At 47.7% G+C, this 15917-nt stretch overlaps 1 protein-coding gene across 1 annotated transcript in view; it reads right to left on the reverse strand.

The window, feature by feature from the left end:
• Window positions 1-15917, reverse strand: part of MASP1 (MBL associated serine protease 1) — a 102136-nt gene that overhangs the window by 9618 nt on the left and 76601 nt on the right. The window contains exons 12-13 of the mRNA XM_058187888.1: window positions 10196-10330; window positions 1068-1181 (exon numbers count right to left, since the gene is read on the reverse strand). Of these exons, the coding sequence (XP_058043871.1) occupies window positions 1068-1181; window positions 10196-10330 (249 nt within the window). The remainder of the gene's footprint in view (window positions 1-1067; window positions 1182-10195; window positions 10331-15917) is intronic.

A 15917-nucleotide genomic window follows, 5' to 3' on the forward strand; every position in this document is an offset into this window, starting at 1 on the left:
AACATAATAATAATAATAATAATAATAATAATAATAATAATAATAATAATAATAATAATAATAATAATAATAATAATAATATTTGCAATTTCAATGAACCTTCCTTGTCTGAGTACAGTTAATTTTGGAAATAGTAATAACAATAGTAACAGTATTCATAGTATTTTGAGAAATAGTAATAATAGGAACAATAGTATTCATAACATAATAATAACCAAATAATAATAATAATAATAATAATAATAATAATAATAATAATAATAATAATAATAATAACAACAACAACAACAACAACAATAATAATATTTGCAATTTCAATGAACCTTCCTTGTCTGAGTACAGTTAATTTTGGAAATAGTAATAATAATAGTAACAGTATTCATAGTATTTTGAGAAATAGTAATAATAGGAACAATAGTATTCATAATATAATAATAACAACCACATAATAATAACAACAACAACAACAACAATAATATTTGCAATTTCAATGAACCTTCCTTATATAATTAATCATTCTCCTAGGCTTTTTAAATTCTAACTTCTCTTTCTGTTAGTTAGCCATTGATAAAATGAATCCCATATTTAAAAAATTCTATTTCTTCCTTCTCCTTAATTTTAAGTGTTGATCTATCCATTTCTGCACATTCTAGTATTTTTGTAATTACACTTTCTTCTGTAGAGTTTTCTTCGTTTTTCCAGTGTTGTGGAAACACAATTCTTGCCACTGTTAACACATGTAAAATTAAATATGTATTTCCTTTATTGTACTCTTCTGGTAGAATACCCAACAAGAATATTTCTGGTTTTAGGTCTATATGTTGCTTTCCCATTTTTTTTCTAACCGTGTACGTACCGTATTTTTATCCAATATTTTTTTTACCTTTGGGCACATCCACCACATGTGATAATACAAACCTGGTATCTGATTACATTTCCAACATCTGGCGGACACGTTAAGGGACTTTCTTCAATCCCATGAAACTGTTGTAAATTAAGGACGGCCTATCAAAGTCTCCCTCCCTCCTTGAGTGGCAAACCTGGTTTGTTTCGCAGCGACCGCTTACCCAAGATAACGGTGAAGGAAGACGGGCTGATCATATCTGCATTTCGGAAAACTGGATTTTCGGGATCCAGTTCCTCATGGAGGCAGTGAGCAGCTGTCACAACCCACCGGTTGCCTAGAAAATACAAAACACAATGTCAGGAGCCCCCCTTCCCCTTCTCTGGATCAGCGACCTTGCACCCACCTGACCCGCCCCCCCCGGTGAAATTTAATAATAATAATAAAAATAATAATAATAATAATAATAATAATAATAATAATAATAATAATAATAATGTTTTAATTTGTATACCGCCCTTCTCCCGAAGGACTCAGGGCGGTGAACAGGCAAATAAAATACAAACAGAAACATACACCATAATTAAAACAACCCTTAAAAAACTGATTCAAATTAGCCAAAAAAATTAAAATAACCTTGCACCCCATAAAAATTACAGAATTTAAAACCCACAATTAAAAATTTAAAATTTAGAATTTAAAATCAAGCCAGCCCAGCCAAACGGAATAAATAAGTTTTAAGTTCGCGGCGAAAGGTCCCGAGGTCAGGTAGTTGTCGAAGCCCGGGGGGGAAGCTCGTTCCACAGGGTAGGAGCCCCCACAGAGAAGGCCCTCCCCCTGGGATAATTTGGGGTCGCAAATCCGGTTTTCAAACCTCTTGGTGCTATTTCTCCTATCCTGATCGCCGGGACAGGTCGTCCCCAGCTTATGACCACAACTGACCCCACATTTCCGTTGTTAAGTGAGTTTTTCCACGTTTCATGACCTTTCTCGCCACCCTTGTTAAGTGAATCCCTGCGGATGTTAAGTTAGTGACATGGTCATTAAGCGAATCCAGCTTCCGCATTGCCTTGGCTGGTTGGAAGCTCGCAAAAGGGGATCCGGGACTCCGCAACCGTCATAAATATGAGTCAGTGGCCAAGTGTGTGAATTTTGGGGATGCCGCAACGGTCGCGAGTGTGAAAAACGGTTCCAAGTCACTGTTGTAACTTTGAATTGTCACTAAAGGAACGGTTGTAAATCGAGGACTAGCTGTATCCATCTTTGCAATTATATAATCCCCAAATTTTGTCATTTTCTGGCTGCAGGTGCGTATCCTGGATTGATAAGGTACGCATCCGGATGCCCCACCTGGTATCTCTTCCCCAAGTTGCGAGTCCATCACACAACACAGCTCCCCTAATTTTTGTGTTAATATTTTATATTTACCGACAAAGAAATAAAGGGAGACTAGTATAGATTGATTTCAAGCTTATTGAGCTCTGATCAGCTAGCCGTAACCCTCTGGGATTCGAACCCGGGCTACTTATCTACATCTACTTAATGTCGGTAAATATAAATTTAACACAATAGAATAGAATAGAATAGAATTTTATTGGCCAAGTGTGATTGGACACACAAGGAATTTGTCTTGGTGCATATGCTCTCAGTGTACATAAAAGAAAAGATACCTTCATCAAGAATCATAAGGTACAACACTTAATGATAGTCATAGGGTACAAATAAGCAATAAGGAAACAATGAATGGAATAGAATGGAATAGAATAGAATAGAATAAAATAGAATTTTTTATTGGCCAAGTGTGATTGGACACACAAGGAATTTGTCTTGGTGCAGATGCTCTCAGTGTACATAAAAGAAAAGATACGTTCATCAAGGTACAACATTTACAACACAATTGATGGTCAATATATCAATATAAATCATAAGGATTGCCAGCAACAAGTTATAGTCATACAGTCATAAGTGGAAAGAGATTGGTGATGGGAACTATGAGAAGATTAATAGTAGTGCAGATTCAGTAAATAGTTTGACAGTGTTGATGGAATTATTTGTTTAGCAGAGTGATGGCCTTCGGAAAAAAACTGTTCTTGTGTCTAGTTGTTCTGGTGTGCAGTGCTCTATAGCGTCGTTTTGAGGGTAGGAGTTGAAACAGTTTATGTCCAGGATGCGAGGGATCTGCAAATATTTTCACGGCCCTCTTCTTGATTCGTGCAGTATACAGGTCCTCAATGGAAGGCAGGTTGGTAGCAATTATTTTTTCTGCAGTTCTAATGATCCTCTGAAGTCTGTGTTTTTCTTGTTGGGTTGCAGAACCGAACCAGACAGTTATAGAGGTGCAAATGACAGACTCAATAATTCCTCTGTAGAACTGAATCAGCAGCTCCTTGGGCTGTTTGAGCTTACTGAGTTGGCGCAGAAAGAACATTCTTTGTTGTCCTTTTTTAATGATGTTTTTGATGTTAGCTGTCCATTTGAGATCTTGCGATATGATAGAAAATAGTTTGTCGCGAAAGCGACTGCCTGCGAAGGCCCCTGGATCGAGGCTGAAAGACTAAAGCGGAAGCAGTATGCTCCGTCCCAGATTTGGGATAGACCAGGTTGCCCTGAGAAAAACCACTTAATCTTTCACCTGGTGTAGCTGACAAAGTGAGGAGAGCCCATAGCTTAGAGGTTAATTCATCTACCTAATGTGTAAGTAGCCTGTGTTCGAATCCCGCAAAGAGTATGGCTAGCTGATGAGAGCTCAATGTGCTCATTTTTGACCCAGGATGCTGAATTGGAAAGGAACTGTTAACTGTTTGTTGTATTTTTAAATTTATATTTTATATTTCTAAATTTTATATGAATTTTAATGGGTTTTTAGAATTTTAAATGTTTTAAAGTTTTCGGCCAATTGTATAATAAGTTTTTTAATTTTGTTTTAATTGTATATTGTATTGTTTGGGTTTTTATTCTGGCTGTACACCGCCCTGAGTCCTTCGGGAGAAGGGCGGTATAGAAATCTAATAAATAATAATAATAATAACAATCCGGAGGGGTGAGCTTTGACACAACTGAAATCCAAGTTCACATGTGCTACCAATGTTTCTCGACTTTTACAATGTGAAGATGGGCAGACTTTAACTCCCAGAATTCCCCACAAGTATGGTGAGTGAGTTTTTCCGCAACTCAGGTCCAATATCTGCGCATGCCCAAGATGGCGGCCGCACCGCTGAACAGCTGATGTGGCGACGGGCCTATTTCGGGCCGGGGGGGGGTCTTTTTGACAGCTTGGACCCCCCGCCCGGGTAGAAGAGAGTGCGGTGAGTCGGAGGATGGGCGAATTGAGGCGGGGCGTCTCCGGGTTCCCTCAGGAGGAGTCCCGGAGCGCTCCCCCTCCGGCGGTGTGGCCGACGATGGCAGCGGCGGCGGCGGTGGCGGTGGCCCGGCCTTTTCCAGCAGCCCGGCCTTTTCCAGCAGCGGCAGAGGTCCGGCCTTCTCCAGGCCGGGCGGCAGCGGCCTGGCTGGGCGGCAGCGGCCCGGCTTTTCCAGCGGCGGCGGCGGCGGTGGCGGTGGCGGCCGGTTTTTGCCGGCGGTTCTCCGGCGGCGGTGGTCGGCGGCCTGGCTTGGCCCTGCTTCGGGAGGGGCCTTAGAGCCTTTCTCCCTTTGTCCCCCGCCTGCGGTGCCGGTTTTGCCGCGGTTCTCCGCGGCGGTGGTCGGCGGCCTGGCTTGGCCCTGCTTCGAGGGGCCTTAGAGCCTTTCTCCCTTTGTCCCCCGCCTGCGGTGCCGGTGGTGTGGGCAGCCTGGCCTTTTCCAGCGGCGGCCTGGCTGGGCGGCAGCGGCCCGGCTTTTCCAGCGGCGGCGGCAGCCTGGCCTGAGGCTCTTCCGACAGCGGTAGTGTCGGTGTCGGTGGCGGCGGTGGCGGCGGCCTGGTTGGACCGGCTTGGCCATGGCCTAGCCTGTTGGTGGTTGACTGGGTCCGGCGAACTGTGGCATGACCCAGCAAACCCGGCGGGTGAGTGGCCTATTCCAGCTGGCGGCCTGGCTTAGCGGCCACGAAGAGGCCCGATGGTCGCCTTCTTTGCCATCTTGAAGGTTGCCCCCGGGTGTAGGGGCCGCCCCCGCTCCCATCTAGAGGCCGCCTATGGCCCGCCTATGGGGGCTTTTTGAGTCCTTTGCCCCCCCCCCCGGACTTTTGGAGAGAGATGCCTCGTCGGTGGAGCAGCTTGGCCCATTAGGCGCGTGTTTCGGCCTCTTTGTCAACCTGAAGGACGATCACGGGCCATGTAGGCACCTTTTTACCATCTTGGAGGATGCCCATGGGCTGGCTGCAAGGGGATCTTCTGAAGACCTTTGGTCCCCAGCTGGGGGAATTGAGGATGGTCCTGGACAATCCTAGCTTGACTATTGTAGGACTATATCCTTCTCCCCCCCCCCCCGCGCCCATAGACCACCCCTCGGGATTGGAGATGAGGGGTTGGGGCTCTGGCTGTCTCATGGCGGGTTGGTTATCTCCCGCCAAGGCCCATATCCCGCCTGTCTTCCACTGGAATTACTGGTGCCAATTTCCATCTTGACAGGTCCAGGATGGGTCTGTTTGCCGGACTTTTATCATGCGGACATTTACAGCGGCTGACCTTCTTGCCCTGCGAGATTCCCCTCTCTCGCGGGTCTGGCCCCCCACATTATCGAGGGCCCATCTTGAGGACGGGTTTTGGAACCCCGAGAGATGGCATGCCAAAAATAGGAGACTCAGGGGATTTTTAATTAATTATTTTAATCGGGTTTTTAAAGGGAATTTTAATGGGAATTTTAAGGAGGCGGAACTGACGGGTTTGGGTTGGAGGGGGAGGGTAGTGTCGGGTGGGGGTGGGGTGGGAGGGTTAGGGCGGGTATTGGGGTAGCCCATCGAGGGAAACCAGTCTCGCGCGTGCTCGTGGCGATTATTTAGTGGGTTCGGAGGTTATGGGGGAATGTGTTCCTTTCCGTGAGGGTGGTTCCATTTGCACGGTAAGTGGAGGGGCAGATATGGCGAAGGGGGATCGACGTCTAGGGGGTCACGCGTTCGATGTCTGCAAGCGATCGCGTGCCCCGATCCCTCTGACTTTTCCTGTTCCCCGGATGGTCAAGACCCTCAGAGCCTGGGCCTTCGTCTTATGTTATGCAACGCACGGTCCGTGGCCAATAAGGCCCCCCCTAATACACGATCTTATCCAGGGTGGCGCTGCGGATCTTATAGGCGTTACGGAGACCTGGTTGGGCACTGAAGGGGGCGTGCCCCTGGTACAGATGTGCCCGCCAGGCTTCCGTGCATTCCATCAGCCGAGAGCCCAGGGTAGGGGTGGGGGGGGTGGCGGTTGCTATTAAAGAGAGTCTAGAGCCGAGGGAGACCACTGTACCTCAGATCGCCGGGTGCAAATCCCTCTTTGTGAGATGGGGTCATCGGTGTCAGATGGGCTTGCTGGTCACGTACCTGGCTCCTTGCTGCGTGACAGCTGCCCTGCCCGAGCTCCTGGAGGTGCTTGCCGGGGTGGCAGTGGAGACCCCCAGACTTTTAGTCATGAGGACTTAAACTTGCCATCGGCGGGCCCGTCATCGACGGGGGCCCGGGAGTTCATGGCTTCCATGACGGCCTTGGACCTGACTCAAGTAGTGGGTGGCCCCACTCACATCGGGGGTGGCACTCTGGATCTTATTTTTATCTCTGGTCAGTGGTTGAAGGATCTGGATTTGAGAGATGTAGTCATAGAACCTTTGTCATGGTCAGATCACTCTCTCCTTCGCCTGGACTTTCTGACCGCCACTCAACACCGCAGGGAGACGGAGCCACAACGTTGGTTCCGTCCCAGGCGCCTGATGGACCCGGAGAGGTTCCGGACGGAGCTTGGGCCACTTCCTGAGCGTCTGGCTCACGGCACGGCAGAGGAACCAGCCGCAGCCTGGCAACGGGCTGCGGCTGGGGCTTTAGACCGTGTCGTGCCTCTGCGGCCTCTGACCCGCGCAGATCCCAACCGCCCTTGGTTCTCCGAGGAGCTGAGGGGATGAAACGCCGGAGAAGACGCCTAGAGAGCTCCTGGAGGTCTAGCCGCTTAGAGGCTGATCGACACTAGTTAGGTCCTATACTAGACCTACCTGGTGGCACTGAGGGAAGCGAGGCGCTACGCCTCCCTCATTGCGTCGGCAGATAACCGCCCAGCCGCCCTGTTTCGGGTGACCCGTTCCCTCCTTCACCAGGGGGAGCGGGATGACCCGTTGCAGGGACGTGCTGAGGAGTTTAACGGTTATCTATACGATAAAATCGTTCAGCTTCGAGACGGTCTAGACCAAAATTGCGATTCAGATGAGGCGTCTGAGGGTGGTCTTGGTTACATTTTCTGGGATGAGTTTGACCCTGTGGCTCCCGAGGACATGGACAGGTTGTTGGGTAGGCTGAATGCCACCACGTGTTTACTGGACCCGTGCCCCTCCTGGCTGGTGCTGGCCACTCAGGAGGTGACACGAGGCTGGCTCCAGGCGATTACGAGTGCCTCCTTGTTGGAGGGAGTCTTTCCGGCCGCCTTGAAAGAGGCGGTGGTGAGGCCCCTCCTCAAGAAGCCTCCTGACCCGCTGTCTTAGGTAATTATCGTCTGTCTCCAACCCGCTGCGAAGGTTGTAGAGAGTATGGTGGCATATCAGTTTCTGCACCTGGATGAAACTGTCTATCTAGACCTGCTCCAGTCCGGTTTCCGCCCGGCTACAGCACGGAGACGGCTTTGGTCACAGGATGATCTCTGAGGGCCAGGGATAGGGGTTGTTCCTCTGTCCTGGTCCTATTAGACCTCTCAGCGGCTTTCGATACCATCGACTATGGTATCCTGCTGCGCCGGTTGGAGGGATTGGGAGTGGAGGCACCGCTTATCGGTGGTTCTCCTCCCATCTCTCCGACCGTCGCAGACGGTGTTGACAGGGGCAGAGGTCGGCCCCGAGGCGCCTCACTTGTGGGTGCCGCAGGGTCGATTCTCTCGCCTTCTGTTCAACATCTATATGAAGCCGCTGGGTGAGATCATCAGTGGCTTCGTGTGAGGTACCAGCTGTACGCTGATGACACCCAGCTGTACTTTTCCACACCGGCCACCCCAATGAAGCTATCAAGTGCTGTCCCGTGTTTGGAAGCCAGACGGGTCTGGATGGGGAGAAACAGGCTCAAGCTCAATCCTTCCAAGACAGAGTGGCTGTGGATGCGGCATCCCGGTACAGTCAGCTGAGTCCTCGGCTGACTGTTGGGGCGAGTCACTGGCCCGATGGAGAGGGTGCGCAATCTGGGCGTTCTCCTGGATGAGCGGCTGTCTTTTGAAGATCATTTGACGGCCGTCTCCAGGAGAGCTTTCCACCAGGTTTGCCTGGTGCGCCAGTTGCGCCTTTCTAGACCGGGATGCCTTATGCACGGTCACCACGCCCGTGACGCCTCGCCTGGATTATTGCAATGCTCTCTACATGGGGCTCCCTTGAGGGGCATCCGGAGGCTCAGTTAGTTCAGAATGCAGCTGCGCTGGTGATAGAGGAGCCCTCGTGGCTCCCGTGTTACACCTATCCTGCGCAGACTGCACTGGCTACCTGTGGCCTTCCCGGTGCGCTTCAAGGTGCTGGTGACAATCTTTAAAGCGCTCCATGGCATAGGGCCGGGCTATTTACGGGACCGCCTACTGCTACCAAATACCTCTCACTGACCCGTGCGCTCTCACAGAGAGGGACTCCTCAGGGTGCCGTCAGCTAGGCAGTGCCGTCTGGCGACACCCAGGGGGAGGGCCTTCTCTGTGGGGGCTCCCACCCTCTGGAACGAACTCCCTCCAGGACTTCGCCAACTTCCGGACCTCCGAACCTTTCGTCGCGAGCTTAAAACACACTTATTTATCTGCGCGGGACTGGATTAGATTTTAAAGTTATGGGTTTTAAGGGGTTTTTATTATTTATACTATTTTAAATTTGGGGCAATAGAATAAGTTTTTTAATTGTTTTTTAATCTGTATTTATATGTATTTTAACTGCCTGTGAACCGCCCTGAGTCCTTAGGGAGATAGGGCGGTATATAAATTTGAAAAATAAATAAATAAATAAATTCTGCCTGGGGTCAGAATTGTCAGGTCCAATTCTGGGAGTTGAAGTCCACCCATCTTCTAGGTCAGGGGTCTGCAAACTTGGCTCTTTGAAGACTTGTGGACTTCAACTCCCAGAGTTCCTCAGCCAGCAAAGCTGGGAGTTGAAGTCCACAAGTCTTAAAAAAAGAGCCAAGTTTGCAGACCCCTGTTCTAGGTGTCTGAAAATTGGAGAAACCCAACATTACTTGGACTGCGGTTGGCCCGTCTTCCATCAACCTGAAGAACACAGCCAGAGGGGAGATAGACGCTACAGGTAGTGTCGTGTCCCACTCCTCCTCTGACGGCCGGGTCGGGGAAGTCCGTATCAAACGTGCCTCTGCAGCTCTGCCAAAGTCCTATCAGAGTCCTCAGGGCAGGCAGGAATCCAAGGTGCGACTTCAGCAATCCAGATTAGACTTTGCCTGACTCAGAGAATGCCAGAAAGCAGATCCTTTATATAGGCCATGGGGTGTGGCTCCCTGACTCAGCACTTATCCAGGCCTGCCCCTCCCTTCCTTTTGCTGACGTCACCTCTCCATTCTCCGGAAGCGTGGATCTATCCATTGCATCTTTTCGACTCCAGCTGTTGGTAATCCCAGCTCGTGGCTGGCTTCAGGCGCACATGCTATCGGAGGGAGGTTTGTTTGCTCGATTTGTCCGGGCATGATGCCAGGGCTGGGGGCTGGAGGAATGCCAGGACATTCTTCAGCACTATCAGTCTCTGGCTGAGATAGCAGGAGATGAGAGGGGCCTGGCTGTGGTGGGGGCGAGCGAGGCACAACAGGTAGTCCTCGACGTACGACCAAAACGCGGCCCAAAAATTTCTGTCACTCAAGCGAGACATTTGTTAAGGGAGTTTTGCCCCGTTTTACGAACTTGCTCGCCGCGGCTGTTAAGCTGAATCACCGCAGACGTTAAGTAAATCCCACGGTTGTTAAGCAAATCTGGCTTCCCTTTGATGTTGCTTGCCGGAAGGTCGCCAAAGGGGATCACGCAACCCCGGGACGCTGCAAATGTCGTAAGTATGAGTCAGCGGTCAAGTGTCTGAATTTTCGATCAGATGACCACGTAGAGGCTGTAACGGTCGTTAAGTGCGAACAATGGTCCTAACTAAGTCGCATTTTATTCAGTCCTGTTGCAACTTTGAACGGTCACTAAATGAATGGTTGTAAGTGGAGGACTATCTGTATTTCAGCCTCCCTCCTTTCCTGTCCCCCCCATTCTGTTGGGGTAATATAACCTGGAAATCACTTACCTATGAGGGACCCTCCGCAGAAGGGGTGACCGTTCCTTTGGAGCATGGCGATCCATGGGGAAATTCCTCTTTGGGCGTATCGTCCTTGGATGAGCCGGGCCATGGAACTTCTGGAAAATTTTGGTTTCCCACAAACTGGGGAAGAACGGAAAAACCAAGATTTAGAACTGTGTTTCCCCCTCCCCCTCCGATTTCAGATAGATGGACTTCAACTCCCAGAATTCCCCAGTCAACACGGCTGGCTGGCTGGCTGGCTGGCTGGCTAGGGAATTCTGGGAGTCGAAGTCCACCTGCCTTAAAGTTGCCAAGTTTGGAGCGAGTTCTGATCTGGAGCCAAAGCAAATGGCTGAAGAGAGGCATACGGATCGCAAGCAATACCTGTCGATCCAGTTTCGGCATGCCGTCATTTGGCAAGATTATGGGATGGCATCTCCACAGATGGTCCTCGATTTAGGACCACAATTGGAACCACAATTTCCCTTGCTAAGCAAGGAGGTGGTTAAATAAGTTGCACCTGATTTTTCTGGCCTTTTTTTTTTGGCCATGATTGCTACGCGAATGACTGCAGTCGTTAAATGAATCATACAGCCATTAAGCAAAACTAGCTTCCTCCAGTGGCTTTGCTTGTCAACAGCTGCCTGGAAGGGTCATAAATAGAGATTAGATGATCCCGGGACAATTGAACCATCATAAATATACAGATCCATTGCTGGCATTTTAATCACGTGGCTATAGGAATGCTGCAATGGTCGTAAGTGTGAGGACTGGCTGTAAATCACTATTTTCAGTGCTGGGGACACTTTCAATGGTCGCTAAACGAATTAAAAATCAAGAATTACCTGTAGGACAGATGCAACAATCCCCTTAGCTCCTATTGCTAACGGAAATTTGAATTTGCTTCAAGAACTTAAAGGCAATTTGGCGATACAAGAGTGTTGTGTCAACGGTTTTATTCATTTTCTTATCAAAGGTTATTAATTACAAAAAGTTAGGAATGCTACAAAATATAAAATCCATAATAAATGGCGTAATATCTCTTAAATATGTAACAGAGCTCGGAATATACCAAACCTAAACACATTTTGGAATATAATATTTCTTTCAAATGTGGCCTGATGTCATATATATATATATATATATATATTTGTTTTCTGAGGTTTTCACGGGTGTTTGTATATAGGTCTTTGGTTGTTCGGGTTTTCTCCCGTGTAAAATTGGAAGTGTCTTGGCGACGTTTCGACGAAGTCTCATTCGTCATCTTCAGGCTTCAGCTTCGTGCTTCTGGGAGCAATGTGTGATCGCAGCTATTTCTTCCTTTTAACTGCTAGTGGCGGTTTGAACTGATTGGGTGGGAGCTTGGCTGTGCTCTGATTGGATGGGATTTTTCTGTGCTCTGATTGGCTGGGGTGTGTCCTGTGTTGGTGGGGGCTTGGTTGTGCTCAGTCTAATCTGTGCTGCAGGGGGATTTGAGCTGGTGAGCTGCACTGCTGCTGTTTGGCTTCGTGTTCGTGGTCGTGCTACATCTTCGTAGTGGGTGTCAGTCTGCTGCATGTATGGATTGGAGGGTTTGAAGTGGCTAATGTTGCAGCTGCGGTCTGGCTTCTGGTCCTTGGTCGTGCTTCCTGATCAGTGTGGGTTTGGGTGTGCTTTCTGGGTGGATGTGTGGTGGTGACATCCTGTGTGGACCTCGTGAGTGTGGGTCTGGTGTCATTCCTCGTGTTAGGGACACGTTTGTCAATAAGGGCAGGTTTCCAAATGGCTGGTAGGCGGGAGGTATCATCTCGTTTGTTCATGCTGTGTGGGCGTTTTCTATCTCGATGGCTTCTCTGATTATTCTGTTGTTAAAGTGTTCAGTTTTGGCGATAGTTCTGGTCTTTTAAAGTCAATATCGTGTCCTGTGACTTTAAAGTGTTGGACCAGGGAAGAAGTTGGTTCCTCTTTTTGAATGAGTTCTTGTGTTCTTCAATCGTGCACTTATTCTTCTGTTGGTTTGTCCAATGTATGTGGTGGGGCAGGCGGTGCATGGGATTTCATATACTCCTTGATTTTCTAACTCAATTTTGTCTTTGGGGTTTCTTAGGATGGTGGATATTTTTTGGTTTGTGCAGAATGCTGTCTTGATGTTATGTTTGTGGAGGATCTTGCTGATTCTGTCTGTGGTGCCTTTTATATATGGGAGGAGGGCTGTGCCATTTTCTTGCTCTCTGTCTTGGGTTTTAGTGGGGGGTTCTTTTTGGATTAGTTTGGTAATTTTATTTCTCTGGAATCCATTGGATGTTAGTACGTTTGTGAGAGTGTGTAGTTCGGTTTTTAGGTGTTGTTCATCAGCTAAGCATTTTGTTCTAGAGATGAGTGTCTTGGCTACGGAGTTGATCTGTGCTGGGTGGTGGTGTGAGAGTGCATGCAGATAGCGGTTTGTGTGTGTTTTCTTCTGGTAGATGAAACCAAGGACCAGAAGCCAGACCGCAGCTGCAACATTAGCCACTTCAAACCTCTCCAATCCATACATGCAGCAGACTGACACCCACTACGAAGATGTAGCACGACCACGAACACGAAGCCAAACAGCAGCAGTGCAGCTCACCAGCTCAAATCCCCCTGCAGCACAGATTAGACTGAGCACAACCAAGCCCCCACCAACACAGGACACACCCCCAGCCAATCAGAGCACAGAAAAAACCCCAGCCAATCAGAGCACAGCCAAGCTCCCACCCAATCAGTTCAAACCCCCACTAGCAGTTAAAAGGAAGAAATAGCTGCGATCACACATTGCTCCCAGAAGCACGGTTGAAGCCTGAAGATGACGAATGAGACTTTGTCGAAACGTCGCCAAGACACTTCCAATTTTACACGGAGAAAACCGAACAACCAAAGACCTATATATATATATATATATATATATATATATATATATATATATATATATATATATATATATATAGTCTTTTCCTAGAATGAGTTGCTGGCGCTGATGAGTTCATTCGTCATCTTCAGGCTTCAGCTTCGTGCTTCTGGGAGCAAAATCCGCCACAAACTGAGAAGAAGCACGAAGCTGAAGCCTGAAGATGACGAATGAGACTTCGTCGAAACGTCGCCAAGACACTTCCAATTTTACGCGGGAGAAAACCCGAATAACCAAAGACCTACATACAAACACCCGCGAAAACCTCGGAAAACATATATATATATATATATATATATATATATGTAGTCACACAATCTTGCAAGCAGTCCAGGATACCAAAAAAGGGAAATTATTATACATAAAAAGGTTGTACAGGTAGTACAACGACGTACGACCACAATGGAGCCCAAATTTCCCGTCGCTAAGTGAAATACGTTAAGCGAATTTTACCAGCTTTCTTGCAACTGTTGTTAAGTGAATCCCTGCACTTCTTAAATGAGTAACATGGTCGTTAAGCGAATCTGGTTTCCCTGTTGACTCAGAAGGTCGCAAAAGGGGATCACGTGACCCCGGGACAAGGAAACTGTCATAAGTACATGCCAGTTGTCAAGCGTCTGAGTTTTGATCACACGACTGTGGGAATGCTGCAACAGTCGTAAGTGAGAAAAATGGTCATAAGTCACTTTTTTCAGTGCCATTGGAACTTCAAACAGTCACTAAGTGAACTGTTGTAAGTCGAGGACAGTTGGTAGATATTGAAGTGTGTTTGTGTCAAAACAGACAAGATGCCAGCTTGCAGCTATGTGTTGTGGTCCGCCAGCGGCCTGCGGAGTTGGCAACGGACTTGGACAGTGATGAGGTTGAGGAAGAGCGAGGGCCAGTCCTGGAGGCTGGGGAGGGCCTGGATGAGGGCTCTGTATCGGAGGCAGAGGTGGGGCCAGGGCCATCGGGGAGTGAGGTGCGGACTCCGGAGCCTCCAGAGGCTGACAGTAGTGAGGCAGAGAAACAGGAGGAGCCTGTTTCTAATGCACGCATGAGAAGAGCTGCCAGAAGGCAAGAGCAGCTCAAGCAGAGAGGACGACTCAGGAGTAAGGCCAAGAGATGATTGGCCCCTCCCATAAGGCTTAAAAGACCAGCAACGGCGTTTGGGCTCTTTGCCGGAAAACAATGTTGATAGCTTCGTCTTCTTGCATTTATTTTTGTATCGGCGTTTTCTGAACTTTTGCCAAGAAAGGCCTTTGGCAGTTTGCCTAATTGGACCAAGATTGGTGATAGGACTGAGGAATTTGTGTTGGGAGGAATTTGCTTTAATTTAGTTTGGACTACGCTGAGAATGAGTAAATTCTCAGCTGTTCTAAAAAAGTTTGTTTGCTTTTACACTGACTGAGTTTCCTACTACCTACTTGGGGCTGGGTCAGTCTGCATTCAGAGCCCCAACCTGTTCTCTTTCAGGAATATATAGTCGTGCAAAAGGGGAAAAAAAAAAAAGATTAAACAATTCACCACAATGAATTAAAATGGTGATTCAGACGGCTCTAAACCTAAAGGAGAAATTCAGCTATTACTTGATATATGATCACAATTGAAACGCCAACATTTCCGTTGCTAAGTGAAACAAGGATGAAGTGAGTGAGCTTCCATTTTAGAACCTGTCCCGCCATGCCGTTGTTAAGCGAATCACACAGACGTTAAGCGAATCTGGCTTCCCCGTTGACTTTGCTGGTCAGACGGTTGCAAAAGGGGAACATGTGACCCCCAGGACATTGCGACCGTCATAAATATGAGTCAGTTGTCAAGCCTCCAAATATAAATCCCTTGAGCATGGGGATGCTATGAAAAACGGTCATAAGTCTTTTCCCAGCCCCGTTGTAACTTCGAACGGTAACTAAATAACATAACATAACTTCAGAGTTGGAAGGGACCTTGGAGGCCTTCTAGTCCAACCCCCTGCCCGGCAGGAAACCCTACACCATCTCAGTCAGATGGTTATCCAACATTTTCTTAAAAATTTCCAGTGTGGGAGCATTCACAACTTCTGAAGGCAAGTCGTTCCACTTATTAATTGTTCTCACTGTCAGGAAATTTCTCCTTAGTTCTAAGTTGCTAAGTTGCTTCTTTGATCAGTTTCCACCCATTGCTTCTTGTTCTGCCCTCAGGTGCTTTGGAGAATAGCTTGACTCCCTCTTCTTTGTGGCAGCCCCTGAGATATTGGAACACAGCTATCATGTCTCCCCTAGTCCTTCTTTTCATTGAACTAGACATACCCAGTTCCTGAAACCGTTCTTCATATGTTTTAGCCTCCAGTCCCCTAATCATCTTTGTTGCTCTTCTCTGCACTCTTTCTAGAATCTCAACATCCTTTTTACATCGTGGGGACCAAAACTGAATGCAATATTCCAAGTGTGGCCTTACCAAGGCCTTATAAAGTGGTATTAACACTTCACGTGATCTTGATTCTATCCCTCTGTTTATGCAGCCCAGAACTGTGTTGGCTTTTTTGGCAGCTGCTGCACACGGCTGGCTCATATCTAAATGGTTGACCACTAGGACTCCAAGATCCCTCTCACAGGTACTACTATTGAGCAAGGTACCACATATACGGTACCTGTGCATTTTATTTTTTTGGCCTAAATGTAGAACCTTACTTTTTTCACTATTGAATTTCATTTTGTTAGATAGCGCCCAATGTTCAAGTCTGTTAAGATCTTTCTGTAACTTGAGCCTATCTTCTGGAGTGTTGGCTATTCCTGCCAGCTTGGTGTCATCTGCAAATTTGATGAGTTTCCCATCTATCCCCTCGTCTAAGTCATTGATGAA

The sequence above is a fragment of the Ahaetulla prasina genome, chromosome 6, assembly GCF_028640845.1.
Source record: "Ahaetulla prasina isolate Xishuangbanna chromosome 6, ASM2864084v1, whole genome shotgun sequence".
NCBI lineage: Eukaryota > Metazoa > Chordata > Lepidosauria > Squamata > Colubridae > Ahaetulla > Ahaetulla prasina.